Here is a 16,704-nt window from a genome sequence, read left to right as displayed (position 1 = left end):
TAAACCTATAGCATAATGGCCACTTTGCCCCATCCCTGAGGCAAAGCGGCCACTGGCGACTTCTCAAGTCCCGATATGAGGAACAGAATAGTTGCCTCATGCACGACTAGGGCATTTGATGGTGACAAGGTTTAAGGGAAGATGGATGTTTACTTTGTTATCTTCCCACCTATTGCTAAACAAAGAAAGAATTTTCTTGGAAAAACATTTAATTGCATAATTTGGTAACTCATGTAACCGAAAAGTGGCCAAGATGAATGCATGACGACACATTTAAATATAAATAATGTTTTTATCCAGATGGAAACAACTTATGGCCAATTGGGGGCTGGCCACTTTGCCCCGGCCGCTTTGCCCCGCGCATACCGTCCGAGACAAAAATATTCCAGCTCAGCTATTAGTGGGGTAAAAAGCATTAAAATTGGTAGAAGGCATGTACGATAACCACGCAATGCATGGACAAAAACGCTTATAAAAATTTCAAACGGTTATGGAATAAAATAACATTTAAAAATTGTAAACATAATTGGTAGCCTGGCAAGAAATGCTTTTTCGTGTTTCACATAACAATGGCGATGGGCCTGAAACCCCGGTCTGGCTCATTCGAACGACCACAAAGAGAAGTATAATTGGAAATCATAAATTGGAACTGACGCCAGCTGTGGAGGGCTAAAACGATGGATGGCCGCTTTGCCCCGGGTGGCCGCTTTGCCCCACTCTCCCCTACCTACCACGCAGCTTGCAGAGGGTTGTACCTTTATTGTACGTGCCTTTTCACTTACGAGACAATTACTTGATAACTCCAATATCGGCAGGGGCGTGGCCAAGGGGAGGGGCCACGGGGGCAATGGCCCCCTCCCTTGAGCGCAGAAGGCGCCATGGGGGCCCCACAGGCCCCGGGATATTTTTTTCCAACACTGGATAAAACGTATTTTACTCGGAAGCAAATTTATATCAATTCAAGTTTCATTTCTGTGGCCCTGGTTACCCGAGGTGCCCCTGATTACCCAATGGGCCCCTGCACTCATCCGAGGACCCCCGGTTTCCTGGGGCCTCTGGTCGCCCAGGGGCCCCTGGTCGCTTGGGGGGAGCTAGTCGCCTGGGGGCCCCTGGTCACCTGGGGTTCTGGTCGCCTGGGCCCCTGCCCCCTGGTCGTCTGAAAGAACGTTTGTCACCTGCAGTGGCATAGCCAAGGAGGGGGCCAAAGGGACCATGGCCCCTCCTGGAAGCCAGGGGTCCTTATTCCATAGAGGCCCCTGACTGACACAGTGGGCCCTTGGCGACGCAAAGGCCCTGCGGCAGATCCTTTGACACAGCTGAGTAGTTATTCTTTGGCCAAGAGAGACCCAATTTTAGAGCCTTGGGGCCCTATTGAAACCAGGGGGCCAGTTGGATGGGATGGGTCCAACTTGGGTCCAACGGTGTGTAAACAGAATCAATGCGTTCCGACTGTTGGTCTGACCCTATATCGGTTTGAGGGAGCTCGGATCGGATCCACTGTCGATCTGAGGGGCCCTTATCGGTTTGAGGAGGCCCTCAAATGACCTGAACGGGCCCTTAGTTTGTCTGAGAGGGCCCTACGTCGGCCTGACTGGGCCTCTGCAAGTGCAAGGGGCCTTTTGTCGGTCTGAGTGGCCCTAGACGGCTTATATGACCCTCAGACGGCTTACGAGGCTCTCATGGGCTATAGGGGCCTGTGACGGTCTGAAGAACCCTCATCCGACCTACGGGTCCTCAGACCGCCATCAGAACCGGCTGGCGACTCTATGAAGCTATTCGTGGGCCTGTCTAACAGGGGCCCATATACTGCTTACCCCCTCAGTTCTAACATTGTTTGTTAATGAATATTTTTTCCATTTATTTGGGCCCCATCCAAAAAAAATATTGGATGCAACCCGATGGCTTTTTGGATTTTGAGGGGGTTATCTTGCGCCCTTGTGCGTTTAGCCCCCTCCTTGAGGAAATCCTGGCTACGCTCCTGAATATCGAGCAACCAGAAAACTTTTTTTGACCTTCAAACAGCATCCAGTTTGCTTAACCCGCGCACCGACGGGGGGGGGGCGGATATCCGCCCCCCCTGAGGTTTTTCGCGAATAGCGGGAAAACCGCGGCGCGTAGCGCCGCGAAATTTGGTATGACTATAACCTCATCAATTTTACACATGGTGTGCAAGTTTGAACCTCCTAACATTTAAGGTCAGGTCACCAGGTCACTTTGAATGACCCAACCTCAAGTCACTTTTTTGCAACTTTGTCACCGTGCCAGAGCTACAGTAGATGTCGGAGGCCTTTGAAAGTCGCAGGATATTATTAGGTCATTAGTAGCTACAATTTGTGTATCTCGGAATTTTGATATCGGTGACCTAAGGTCAGGTCAATTTCGCGACCTCCCCATTATAAGTCAATGGGGGAAAAATCAACTCCCTGTTTTTACCACTAAAACGGGTCGGAATGGCCCCATATACCATACATGACTTCATATACGATCAACCTTCACTACCTTGAGGTCTGTTTTGCTGTTGGGCAGCTGTGAGGTCATGTGACGTCATCAAAGGTCACCAAAGGTTTTTGGCCAATAACTCCGTACAGGAACAAGATACAGACGCGTGGATCGTCTCATTGTGTTCAGCTCGTCAAGACGCATCGAATGATATACATGATGACCTCGAGGTCACGTGACCTGAGGTCAACCTTTGACCTTGACCTTTCGAGGTCAACATATATATCATTCGATGCGGATTGACGAGAGGATCACGATGATGCCCTTAGTTTGTTCCTATCTTGACTAATTCGAAAGTTATTCGAGGAAAACTCTCTCCATATCTAGCGCCGCCATTTTGACTTTTTCGACCCCTGTGACGTCATCTTTGACCTGACCTGAAAATGACCTTAGTAAAAATTGTAGATCTTGGCCGTGCGTATCCGATGCCGTTTACCGCTTGTCGCTATCTTGCTTCGTTCTCGAGATCTCAGGGGGGGGGGGCGGTCATCCGCCCCCCCCCGTCGGTACTAAGTTGGCGCAGACCCCCGTCGGTGCGCGGGTTAAGACCGGAAAGGTAGTACCGGACGTCCGGCCGGACCTTTATTTTTGCATTTGCTTCTGGGTGGGCAAATCGACGCCACTGGGTGGGCAATTGTGGCGACTGGGTGGGCATTTGCCCACCCAGTGGGTATGTTAGAGGAGGCCCTGGGACTGGACGGGAAACTTTATCCCATTTGGGATTGCCCGTAAGCCGAGCTCGCCCGTAGCCGGGTGCGGTGAGTGTTTGGGGGCTGCTCGGCCTATCCTTTGGTCAGGCTCAGCCCCGGCAACTCACCAGGGCCGGGCCCAGTTCATATAGAAAGGCCAGTCGGCAAGTGTCACTTTGCCAAAGTGGCACTTATCAAAGGGACACTTTGGGAAACGTTGGTGCAGGTGTGTAAGAGTGGCTATATGAATCCATTGTGGGGTCGCCCTTTCCAATAAGTGTCACGTAACAGCAATGGGACCAGGGACTCTATATGAACTGGACCCAGGGTGCTCGCCAAGAAGACCAATGTCTCCATCCTATGATCCTTCCGGCTCTGAAATGGTCTTGTCAGACCGAAAGGGCATAACCCAACAAAACAAACCAATATCGTTAGCTGGCTGCGTGGTGTAGTGGTAAGCGCACTAACCTCGCATTAGAATGACACGGGGTTCGAATCCCATCGCCGGCTGATGCTTTTGGCGTGTTGTCCCAGTAAACATGCCGACGTCGGCGACTGGGGGGCTCGAATCCCGCCGCCGGTTGATATTTTTGGCGCGTTGTCCCAATAAACATGCCGACGTCGGCCCCGTCGGTCCAACGACAAACGATCTCGTCAACCTCGGCAAACGATCTCGGCCCGACGTCGGCTCGACGTCGGCTGGACTTCGGCTGGACGTCGGAACATGCGGGCATATCCGACGTCCAGCCGATGTCGGGCCGAGGTTGAACCGACGATGGGCCGACGTCGGGCCGAGCCTCGGCCCGACGTCGGGCCGACGTCGGCATGTTTACTGGGTAATTCCCCCTATGTATTTAAAACGAGATTATCAAACCTGAATTATGTGAAAAATGTTCTCATATTTATTTCATATGACATGCGGAAGAATAATTCATAACAACAACGATTTCGATTGTTGAAAAAACAACAATTTTTCAGGTTTGTGGTATTTCCCTAGATTTCGTGTGAAATCCATATATCCCTAGATCTTTGCTGATTTCCATAGAAAAGGGAAATTTCCCTAGCAGCGGTAACCCTGGTGATACGTATATCTGGAAGTTGGAAAATTATGAATCATATTTCTTTGCATTGCTATCATCAGTGTCCGTTGTTAGTCTGACAAATATAAAGATACTGTAAATATGACGTCACAAGACCTCAAGGAATGACCTCTTCTTGTGTTGTCATTTGCAATGTCAATACTTTTTATTAAATTCCAATAAATATTTATTGGTCCATTCAACTGGTAACGAAGAAAGTTCAAAGTTTTTTTGTGAGTTCATAACCTAGTAAAGAAGGTACACCAATTAGTGACTCTGGATTGTAATTACGTCATTGATAAAATTAACAAAAAAACATTATCATGAGTAGTGCAAAAAATAAGGAAGTATCGCGTGTATATCACACCACGGTGAGATTTACATAATGCATCGCACTGTAGTGTAAACCTCACCCGGGTGTGATTTACACAATACACTACTCCTGTGTATATCACACCACGCGGAGTGTGATTTACACAGTGGGCCGGCAATGCGTAAATCACACCGGGGTGTGATATACACAATGTGCTCCTAGTGTGTAAATCACACCCGGGTGTCAAACCACGCAGCACCTGGGTGTGATTTACACAGTAGGCCCGGCAAATGCGTAAATCACACCGTGGTGTGATATACACAATGTGCTCCTAGTGTGTAAATCACACCTGGGTGTCAAACCACGCAGCACCTGGGTGTGATTTACACAGTAGGCCTAGCCAATGTGTAAATCTCACCAGGGTGTGATATACACTGTGTGCTCGGTAGTGGGTAAATCACACCTGGGTGTCAAACCACGCAGCACCTGGGTGAGATTTACACAGTAGGCACGGTAACAAGACACTTAACCAAACCTTAGACCTGACCTGACCTGACCTAACCTAACCTAACCTAACCTAACCTAACCTAACCTAACCTAACCTAACCTGACCTACTGATTTTTGCCTACCCGTGGATGAGGAAGAAGGTACTCGCATGAAGAGATTGCAAGCAATGGTAAGTCAAATATTTTTAGGTTAAGTGGTTGTGCATCAGGCTTCAGGCCTTCGGCCTGAAGCCAGATACACAACCACTTAACCTAAAAATATTTGACTTACCATTGCCTGTAATCTCTCCTAAGGCATTGCCTTCGGCACTGCACCGCTTCGCCACGAGCATTCAGACGTCGCTTTCCATATTGTATTGGTGCTTTTAAACTTGTCGGTCGGCAGCGAACCCACCGCTACCAAGGAAAAGCGAAAATGCGGGAAAAAGCGCCCGCACCGACGGGACTCGAACCCGCAACATTCGTATCATGGTGCAAGCACCTTCACCACTAGGCCAGGCGGTCAGCTGATTCCGAGAGAGAGGACGCCCGGAATCCCGCCGGAATATTCGTAGTGCTTAGTCTGATCTGACCAATGGGCGAGCAGAGTCACTGCTCTGACCAATGGACGTTCAGCGTTGCTATGACGTCACATCGTGGTGAGATATACACACAGCTGCCCTCTCTGTGTATTCCTCACGCGTATTTACAAATTGCAACCGAGCTCCGCCGTGGGGTAAGGTGGGCAGGGGTTTTCGCACTACGGCTGCGGTTGAACTACCGTCTGTGGTAGAAACTTCAGGACGATGGCGCGTTTCATACGAAATCTGGCGCAATGTTTGTTTGCTTCTGAACTTGTACTGTTATTGCTGTGAATTCTTGAAGTGGGAGTGTTTCAATAACAATTTGTGATTATTTGAGTTTCTTTATATAAACATAGAATAGTATTATGAAACATTGTGTGGAAACTGCAAATACTGATATGATCAATTACTTAGTTTGGGAATTGATACACATTTTGTAGAGATTTGTCTGGCAAATGGTGTAACAAACCTCAAGCCTATCATGATCTGAAGCTGTTGTAACAAATCAAAATTGCTTTGATGTTACATAGTACCTTGTTGGAAAGACTGGAGCATGGTTCAAGATGATGTGTAAAAATTCAAGATTTGTGCGAAAGCTTGTGACTGAAGATCGAAAACAGTTTTGTATGATGGCTCAATCAAACGTGGAAAATGGAAATGGACGACAAAAGTAGAGTTTCAACGTTCCGACATGTGAGAATAACTTCAGAACTTCATAGTTCTTGTAGTATTGCATTCTCCTTATGTACATTTCCAGGTTTTGTTAGGGTATTTCAATTTCAATGTGTCAGTTGAGATATAGATGGATTGCGGACAAAATTTAGAATCATTGCATGGTAGATAGGTACTTGTTCAGTAAAAAGGTATGTGATGAATGCCATGAGAATGTTTTTTATGATTCAGTATATGTATGGTCGTTGCTCAGCTGTACCTACAAAAATGCAAGCTTACTAGCAACTAGTTTCTGAATCAAATCGAAAGTATATTTTGCCATGAATGTAAATATGTACCTGCAAAGTATGTCAATAAATTTGTGTGATGTTGGCCAGAGAGTTTTATCATCTGGGCATTTATGTCGCTTCTTACATTAGGAGTTAAGCATAGTAATTACGGATGAACTTTGTGCCAATATGTTCAATGCGCAATGTATGTAGCATGTCTACGACCCTCACTGATCCTGCTATAGCTATAGGCATTTGGCACCAGCTTGACCAAGGGCATGAACTTCACAGTTGCACAACCTTTTGTCATGTACCACCAGTCACTTTTTTACTTAAGGTGCACATAGCACTGCAGTGCACACAACAATGTGCAGAGGGCCTACACAAAAAACAACATGATTAGTGTGCACTATGCACAGCATTGTACCCTGATTATTTGAATATTTTGATCACTCAACAGTCAGCAGTCAGGAGATAATTATTGAATATCACATTTATTATACATCACTTGTCAAACAAGAGCATGATGACACACATTTTGACAGGCAATCATGGTAGTATTCCAATAAGTTGGACAGTCACCTCCCTGGGCGTCATTTTTCCAGGAAGGTACCTCTGCAGGTGTTGTGATTGGCTAGGTTGAATTGGGTTAAGTTAGGCGAAGTAAGGTGGTTAGGACCAGGTCAGACCGTAAGGCCTGGTCAGGTTGATTTTAATCTTTCATTCTAATTTGACATAGATACCCATTACCTATGTTTTTGCTCAAGCCTGAATTTCATTAGGTAATGAGTTAATTTTGCTTTGTTTTTATCTGTCTTGTTTTGTGTTTTTGTCCCTTATATTTTGCCCCATAGGCAAGGGTGGAGCTTTTCCAGGGAAGGTGGTGGAGCATGATTGGAGGCGCTCAACCAGACGGCATAGGAGGGCACGGTTTCTGAACGCGCACTGATGCCTGATTCAAGCCACGCTGTCTTCATGCGGGGCGGCGCGCTACTTAAAAGTCCCTAAAAGAACGGGAAGTGATGCCGATAGAACCTTCAATCATTCTGGGCTAACGCTTATGACTTGGAAAAAGTCCGAAAACCTGTCGGCTCTTGTTCAGCAGGAGGTGTATGAAGGGCCACCCGCCATAAGCACTGCTCAACCGCAGGCACAGGTTTAGACGGTGTTGGTCCGTATCAAAGCCAGTGTGGTGGAGAATCCATTGGCTGAAATGCTCCAGAACATTCATCACTGTGTTTTTATGAAAGGTGGCTACAAGCTCAGTTAAAAGAAAAAGTACCAGATTGTTTTGCTTTTTAATTATGCAGCGGGAAGAAAGGTGTCCGGATAATTTCGTTACACCCCCTGTAATGTTCAAATGGTTGCTAAATTCGAAATCAGCTCCAAAAACTAGCCTAGTAACATGTAAAACTCGAAAAAGGAATCGAGGTCATCAAAGGTCATTGAGCTGACCTGACCTTCAGGTGACCTTGACACACACCCTAATGCATGGGACCAGCATCATATCACATGTTTCAACGCTTGAAACCACGTGAAAACTGCAACCGCGCGGCTACTGCGAGCCGACATACGCCGAATCGCGATTCGGGCCAAACATGGTCTCGAAAAATAGGTCACATGTCAAAGGTCAATTGGGTCAGGGTCATGAAATTTTCAGGGTAGGTGTAAAATTGATAAAATCGGGGGCATTGAAAGTTTCGTCGCGATCGGACGGTTTTTACGCGAGTTACTCACGAAAAACCGATGAAGCGCACCCAAAAGGCAGAAATATGCACATGCGATATCCTATACTGCGAAAAAAAGGTGCATCATTTTTTAACGTCGCCGACAAATTGTAATTACCCTAAGCTCAGGCAGATGTATGGTAGAAAATCCCCCAAGTGAAATACACTACGGCGGAAATAAAATACCCTACGGCGGAGCTCGGTTGCAATTTGTAAATACGCATTCCTCACCCGGGTGTGATTTACACTACGTAGTAGATTTTGTGTATATCACACCGGGGTGGGTGTGATTTACACAAATGGCCGGTATTGTGTAAATCTCACCGTGGTGTGATATACACGGTCCCAATAAGGAAATAACCTAAACGTATTAGCTGCGTCATATCTGTCTATGAGTGTGTATGAAAAATCGCAAAGCTCTAGAATCCGAGAAATAATCAAAAGATAGCGCATTTTTGCTTATGCTTTTGTCTTGCTACAGCATCAGACAAAATCCAAATGCTACTTTTCAAAATAAGCACTTGATGCTTATATTGATTGATTGATTGATGCCAACTAAAAAAATTGAGGATTGAATGTTTGACCAGTCAATGAAAATATTTCCATCTGCACCTCATTATCCATCTGCACCTTTATTTTGAATCCTTATTTCGGGACATTTTTCCCAGTATCGCAAACTTTTGACGACTTTTTATGATAACGAACGCAATTGTTCCTCTTATCTGTAAGAATCTTGCCTCTTACGCTATTCGCGGGGTTGACGTAAATTCAAATTTTTGTTTTGTAATTACGACGCTATTTATAGTCCATCATATTTTGTGTGGTATACTGAGATTTATTGTGTTGTATTGCGCTTGTTGTGTATATTGTGTTCGCCCAACTCGTGACGTCTCGGTTGCACCATCCAAGGCTACCTATATACCAGTAAAACGCCTTTTTGTTTTGGGGCGACCAGCGGAGCGAGCAAGAGGGTGGGCCATGCACGTGTGAAAATTGTGAGGGGTTACCTGCAACTAACTTGTGCACTGCACCCTACTAACCCTGCACCCTACACCCTACGGCCTACTGCACCCCTGCACCCTTGCGATGTGCCAAATTTGAGCACAATCGGCCCACCCGTTCTTGAGATCTGGAAGCGGCACCCTGCACGTATGAATGCGCGAAATGGGTCCCAACTGACTTTTGCATGACACCCTACTAACCGTTCCCTAACCATATACCAAATTTCAGCGCAATCACTTCAGCCGTTTTCAAGATCTGGAATCGACCCCTACACGTGCAGCCCACCGCTAAAGTAATGTAGGGTTTTACCAATCTCAACGGTTGGCTCTGACTGGCGATTGTTTAATGCGGAGTGATCGAAAAGAAGATGTCAATAGCTAAAGTTGCAGCTGCAAGGGTGACGATACATATAAGCTACATTCAAAGTTTCATTGTAGTCTGGTTAATCGTTCCTAAGCTTCAGAAGCAGAACATACCCATGACTGAAACCCCACATTACTTCTGCTGTGGACTGTACATGCGTGCAGCAGCACCCCCACTGTGGTATATAGATATGCATTGCCTAGTGGGTGCCTACCTACATGCCAACTTTCAGGGCCATCGGCCCAGTAGTTACCAAGATATTGCAATTGTTACAAAACTGACGCCTCTTCTTTTTGCACGTGGCACGTGCATAAGGGTTCACTCACATGCATTGGGAATAGTCCAATACTTGTAGAAGGAATGAAGCTACCCTACAAAAATTACCGCGTGTAAATCAGTCAAGTGACTGCTGAGATATAAGCCTCGCAAAAGCATCCGCACGGCCGGCCGGCCGCTCGCGTAGCAAATCCGCCGCTGCCCTAGCGGTGACCTTGACCTCCGCGCCTCCGCGGTCTGTTGCGGCTCCAAAGCCAAACCACCGGTTTGAAACCGGTGTCGAATTTGGAGAGCTCGGGCCCTCCCAGCTCGGCACAAAGTTCCACCTGGCGCCTATGTACATGACCCTGATGTAAATGACCTTTGACCTGTGACATACCTACTTTTCGAGACCATGTTTGGGCGGAATCGCGATTCAGCGCATGTCGGCTCGCATTAGCCGCGCGTTTGCAGTCTTTTCGTGGTTTCAAGTGTTCAAACATGGATATAATGGTGGTCCAATGCATTAGGGTGAGTGTCAAGGTCACCTGAATGAAGGTCAGGTCAGGCCATTGGCCTTTGATGGCCTCGGTTCACTTTTCCGAGTTTTACATGTTTCCAGGCTAGTTTTTGGAGCTGAATTCGAATTTAGCAACCATTTGAACATTTACGAAGTAGTTTTACCTCACGAAGGGTCATTTTCCTAACATGTTACGAAGCTGTCAGAGGCGGTTGACACCAACTACGAATACCCGGCAGGACTCCTACTGGTTGACCTGACCTGACCTTACCGGGCCTGGCCTAAATGCATGAAGACATCATCTGTGATCAAAACTAACATGATATTCGTGATCAGCACCCCGAAAAAAACCGCAGCAGCCACACTTTATGACGTTCTAACAGGTCCCGATTTTCCCGACTTTTGGGTCATTGACCTGACTTGGAAGGTCAACCAATGACCTAGGACCTTAAAATTGGGTATCATCGGCCTCCTCACGTTACGGGCAACACTGCTGGTTTTTTCTGCGAAGCTCTAGCTCGATCAGGGGCCAAACGGGAAGTGTGGGGGTGGGGGGGAGGGGGAGGTCCAACGCCCACCCCCTTATACCTTTTCGGTTTGCAAAACACCAATACGGGCAGGGGTTAAGTCTCACTTATGCCCAGGTATTGAAATAAGGAGGCTCTTGAGCAATTTTTCAGCCCACATGCATGACAAACTATCTAGTGACCCAAGAATTGTTGTTGCTTGGCAAGTTGTGGTTAGGGACATGCTCATTAGCAACAATAGGTATTTAATAAGATTCTGCATGTTTCAGTAAATCCAACAATTTAGTTTTGTTGTTGTGAATTTTCTAGATGATAGACATACTTTCCTGTATTTAATTTATGCGTTTTCCCTCAGGTACTCTGTAAGCCACTGTGCCAGTCGCCGGCTCAGCTGCTACGATGGACGTAGAGGCGCTGAGGGCCGTGGTGCAGCGCTACCTGCGCTCCCACCTGCTGGACGCCGCCTGTTACTGGGCCGACAAGGTGTGCTCGCTGTCGGGCGACGCGCCGCAGGACCTGGTGACGCTGGCCCACTGCTACCTGCTCACCTCTCAGCCGCAGCGGGCCGTGCAGCTGCTGCGCCGCTCGGGCCGGCTCCGCGGCGACGACGAGTGCCGCTACCTGGCGGCGCGCGGCCTGTACGAGACGCGCCTGTACCAGGAGGCGCTGGCCGTGCTGCAGCCCGAGCTGGAGACAGCGCCGGGCGGGCGCGCCGCGCCGCCTCTGCTCGATATCACGGACGTGGCCGGCCGTGACGAGCCGGCGCACATCCTGCTGCTCAAGGGCCGCGTGCACGAGGCGCTGGAGAACCGCCCGCTGGCCGCCGAGTGCTACCGCGCCGCGCTGATGGCCGACGTGCTGTGCCACGAGGCGCTGGACGCCCTGGTCGGCCACCAGATGCTGACGCTGGACGAGGAGCAGAAGCTGCTGGAGGAGCTGCCGTTCGAGCAACAGCTGCCGGCCGCCGACGCAGCCGCCGTCCGGCAGCTGTACCAGCTGCAGCTGAAAAAGTACACCGCGCCCGGCGAGGCGGACGACCCGGAGGTGCCGCCGCCGCTAACCGAAAACAACGACGTGCTGGTGTGTCGCGCCGAGCAGCTCTACTACAACTGTGACTACGCGCAGTGTTTCAAACTGACCAGCCGCGTGCTGGAGCGAGACCCCGACCACGCGCGCTGCCTGCCCATCCACCTTGTGTGTCTGCTGGAGCGGCGCCGCACCAACACGCTGTTCCAGCTGGCGCACCGACTGGTGGACGCCTATCCGGAGCGGGCGCTCGCCTGGTTCGCCGTCGGCTGCTATTACTACTCCGTGGGCAAGATGGAGCCGGCACGGCGCTACCTCAGTAAAGCCACCACTCTAGACCCGGTTTTCGGACCCGCCTGGCTCGCGTACGGCCACAGCTTTGCCCTGGAGAACGAGCACGACCAGGCGATCTCGGCGTACTTCCGCGGCTCACAACTGATGCGTGGCTGTCACCTACCCCTGCTCTACGTCGGCCTAGAGTACGGACTGACCAACAACGCCCGACTGGCGCAGCAGTTCTTCAGCCAGGCGCTGGCCATCGCACCCCGAGACCCATTCGTCATGCACGAGCTGGGCACGATCCTGTTCGCCAGCCGCGACTACGCCGGGGCCGAGCGGCTGCTGACGGCGGCGCTGGAGCAGGTCCAGCACGAGTCTCACACGGTAGCTGCCGACCGCTGGGAGCCGCTGCTCAACAACCTCGGACACACCTACCGCAAACTGGGCCGCTACTCAGAGGCCCTGGAGGCGCACGAGCGCGCGCTTGTCTTGGAGCCACACAGCGCCAGCACGTACGCCGCTATTGGCTACACGCACGCTCTGATGGACGAACCGGCGCGCGCGGTAGACGCCTTCCACAAGGCGCTTAGTCTGAAGCGGGACGATGCTTTCAGCACCCAGATGCTGGGCAGTGTGCTGGAGCAGCTGCTCAGCTCTCAGGCCGTGCTGGACTCTCCCACGGCGCTACTGGTACCGATCACAGAGCGGGGCTCGCCGACACCTGTGACCCCAGTGGTAACACCGGCGGCAGCGGCGGCCGGCGGTAGCGGGGTGACCGGGGGTGGCAGCGGCAGCGCGGGCCTCTGCACCAGCCTCAGGCTAATGGACTCCAGTGACGATATGAGTTTGGAGCTGGACGATACCAAGTGACGGCGTGGTGCCTGCGAGCTGTCTGGTGTCTTGTCTTGGTGAGCTGCTGGCAAGTGACGGAGTACGAGACCGTAATCGAACGGTGATGTAGCCAAACTTGGAGCTGACCGGCGGCTTGATACCTCAACGGACACGGTATGTCGTGATACCACGGCGGCGTGATGAGCCGTGGTACAGGATGAGGGTGTCATGCGGTGTGAGCCTGTGATACGTGAGACCACACAGCGTCTCGGAGTGTCCCTTGGCAGCGTCATTGAACTGCCTGTCTGGGTGGAGCAAACTGACAACTGTGGACTGCCTGTCTCGATCGGGGGTCGTCCGTTCGGACGGCCATATTCAGGTGTTAACATTGTGTTCATGAATGTATCGCTACGCTCATGCCATCTTGATTAAATATGAAAAGTGCTATTGCTATCAAATGCAGGTGCATTATTTAATCGAGAAGTTTGACGTTATTGGGGCGCGCGGCGTAGTGTATGTTTTTTTATGCAATTTTCGTACGGACCACCAGGTGTTTAAGCAACTTATATGACACCAGTTTTTTTTTTAAGTATTTTCGTTCGTCACACCAGCGCTAACCGCTGTTGCCGTAGAGAGCCAGCATCGTCGGGGTTGGATCACTGATTTATCTGATCTCACCTCCAGCTTCCCATTTTCAGCACTGCCACCGCCTCGTGAACCGGGCTCGCCTCCGAGCTTGGCGGCGGCTGATTTTGGCATTAGAACTACCCTGAACTAAATCTCAATGAGTTTCATCCTCGTGTTGAAAATAAGCTGTTAGATAGTATATTAAAAATTGCGAGAGATAATGAGAAGTGAGAAGGTAAGGGACAATTTAGTAGTGCCACCAAATCCCTGTATTTCACGGGATGCTGAAAAGCCATCGACTGGAGCTGGTGGGTCTAGGTTCGGGTATGATAAAACGCTGTTTAGAGATACGCCCTTCGAAGAGTAGTATCAGCTGTCAGCGCCGTCTAAGGAAGACGGTGCATGCCAGCCTTTATGTCGCTGACAGCGTCATCTGCAGCAGTAACCGTACGCAGCGCCATCCATAAGCGTAGGAACCATGGGTGCAAGGGTGCAGCTGCACCCACAATATTTATCCAGTGGGTGCAGACAATGTATTTTGCACCCACAATAATCTGAACCAAAAACCCCTTTTTCATCAACACTACTTCCCATGCAGCACGGCAAATTCAGGATATGTTGCCTACTATCCATCTTTCGAAGCATTTGCTACTGTGATCAGTGATGGTCTTCAAAACTTACATTTGTGCTGAAAAAGGGAAATGGAGCATGTGATTGAACACATACCGAACCGATGACCCACTGTCAAAAATTTTAGCCCGATATCTTCGAAAATGGCTAAGTTGGCCGCTTTTACTTTTTGCGGTAGTCAATATTGACAATATTAGCCCTCGAATGTGTGCAGCGTTTTCCAGCTTCTAATGTGTAGGGGGAGGGGGAGGGGGGTCGGTCGGACCTCACTCAATATACCCTGGGTCGGACCCCCTGCCGTTCGGCCCCTGATCGAGCTAGAGCTTCGCAGAAAAAACGAGGGTGTTGCCCGTGACAAGAGGAAGCCGATGATACCCAATTTTAAGGTCCTACTTCATTGGTTGACCTTCCAGGTCAGGTCAATATTCCAAAAGTCGGGAAAATCGGGACCTGCTAGAACTGCGTAAAGTGAAGCTGTTATCGGGTTTTTCGTGGTGCTGATCACAAATATCTGATGTTAGTTTTGATCACAGATGATTTCTTCATTCATTTAGGCCAGATCGGGTCAGGTCAGGTCAGGTCAACCATTAGGCGTCCTACCGGCTATCCATAGTAGATGTCAACTACCACTGACGGCGTCGTAGCATGTCACGAAAGCACTTAAACTACTTCGTAAACGTTCAAATGGATGCTAAATTCGAAATCAGCCCTACAAACTACCCTATAAACATGTAAAACTCGAAAAAGTGAACCGAGGTCATCAAAGGTCAATGACCTGACCTGACCTTCAGGTTATCTTCACACCCACCGTGATGCATGGGAAGAACATCATTTCACATGTTTGGATGTCTACAATCACAAAAAGACTGGAAACGCGCGGATAATGTGAGCTGACATACGCCAAATCGCGATTCCGGCCGAACATGGTCTCGAGAATCAGATCACAGGTCAAAGGTCTTTTGGTTCAGGGTCATGAAATTTTTAGAGTAGGTGTAAAACTGATCAACTCGAGGGTACTAAAAGTTTCATCGCGATCGGCCGCTTTTTGCGTGAGTTATTTGCGAACAACCATGGGGGGGGGGGGTTCATCCGACCCCCCTACACATGCGAGGGTCAATGCTTCCAAATGCAGTTATCGGTTGGTACCTTTTCGACATGGTACACCCTCAAAGCTCGTAACGAGCCTTCGCTCGGGTGTCGCCCCCCCCCCCCGCTTCACCGGCCATGGCTGGATTTCTGCACCCATGCACCCACAATGTTCCAGCCGTTCCTACGCCCATGGCGCCATCTACAATAATCGTATCTCCAGACCAGGGCACTAAAGAGTCTGGAGAGTCTGGAGGCTCCAGACTTCTGTTCTTTAGGCTCTTTGTCTTGGGCCAAGAAGCGACGCGCGATGGGAGGCGTTCGTAAGAGCATCAAACGTTATTTCAAAATTGCATTAGTCATTTTTTATGTCAGGACAAACATTAGGTCATCAGAGGTCATCAAGGTCAAAGTTCGCTTGTTTTGATGATTTCCGATAAACTTTCCAGGGATGCGGAGCTTTGGAAATTTCAGATGGCTCCGGCCCCGGTTCTGGGTGAAATGTTATGGCGGCTCCGACTCCTGCTCCGGCTGCGAGTAAAATAGTCTGGCTCCGGCTCCGACTCAGTACATCCCCTATGCGATCAATAATACGGGTTGCCAAAACCACGCCAAAACAACGACCGTCACCACTCACCTGATGACCGGTCCTCAGGTTCTGGGGATGCAGTATAGACGTGACGTGGGGAGAGAGGAGCAGACAGGAGGTTGATTGCGTAGGTACTGTGGGACAATGGGGATAGGTACGTATCAGCTTTTTCATTCACGTGATGGCCCATGACGTACCACATGTTTTACTGCGTTGTACTGTTAAACCGAACTATGTCAATTATTTTTTTTCTACTCTTCAAAAAAAAAAACCCTAGTCATTATAGAGTAAAGAGTTTAGTTTAGTGGCCGTAGACCGTAGTCTTTCTTTGACGGCTCCGACTTCGGCCCTGGCTCCGGGCTATATTGTTTCACGGCTCCGGCTCCGGGCGAAATGTGCCGGGCAGCCGGCTCCGCGGCGGCTCCAGCTCCGGCTCCGGCTCCGGCTCCACACCCCTGGTCACTTCTTTCTAGGTATAGGTATAATATTCCCCGATTCGACCGAAGCCTGCAGAGGCAAAACTGCCTAAATTGATATGTTTCGGAAACGTTCATTTCTGCAATAACTCTTGATTCCAAACTTGCACTAGCTGAATAACCATAAATTTCGATTTAACCCTATAACCTACTGGTGGGCTTTCTGGACTACGTG

At 49.4% G+C, this 16,704-nt stretch overlaps 1 protein-coding gene across 3 annotated transcripts; it reads left to right on the top strand.

Annotated features, from left to right (window-relative positions):
• Nucleotides 1-4,460: 4,460 nt before the first annotated feature.
• Nucleotides 4,461-13,597, top strand: LOC122371064 (cell division cycle protein 16 homolog). 3 transcript variants are annotated; one of them, XM_043347137.1, is made up of 2 exons: nucleotides 4,461-4,500; nucleotides 11,341-13,597. In XM_043347137.1, exon 2 carries the CDS (start codon nucleotides 11,385-11,387, stop codon nucleotides 13,158-13,160), a length of 1,776 nt encoding a protein of 591 aa, XP_043203072.1. In that variant the 5' UTR covers nucleotides 4,461-4,500; nucleotides 11,341-11,384; the 3' UTR covers nucleotides 13,161-13,597. The 3 variants fall into 3 exon arrangements, with proteins under 3 accessions (XP_043203072.1, XP_043203074.1, XP_043203073.1); XM_043347139.1 differs by lacking the exon at nucleotides 4,461-4,500 and adding an exon at nucleotides 8,580-8,685; XM_043347138.1 differs by lacking the exon at nucleotides 4,461-4,500 and adding an exon at nucleotides 9,017-9,080.
• The last annotated feature ends 3,107 nt before the right edge of the window (nucleotides 13,598-16,704 follow it).

Source organism: Amphibalanus amphitrite, unplaced genomic scaffold (assembly GCF_019059575.1).
Source record: "Amphibalanus amphitrite isolate SeventyFive unplaced genomic scaffold, NRLGWU_Aamphi_draft 001199F_arrow, whole genome shotgun sequence".
Lineage (NCBI taxonomy): Eukaryota > Metazoa > Arthropoda > Thecostraca > Balanomorpha > Balanidae > Amphibalanus > Amphibalanus amphitrite.
Note: the sequence above shows the minus strand (reverse complement) of the source record. Positions and strands in the feature narration are given on the sequence as shown.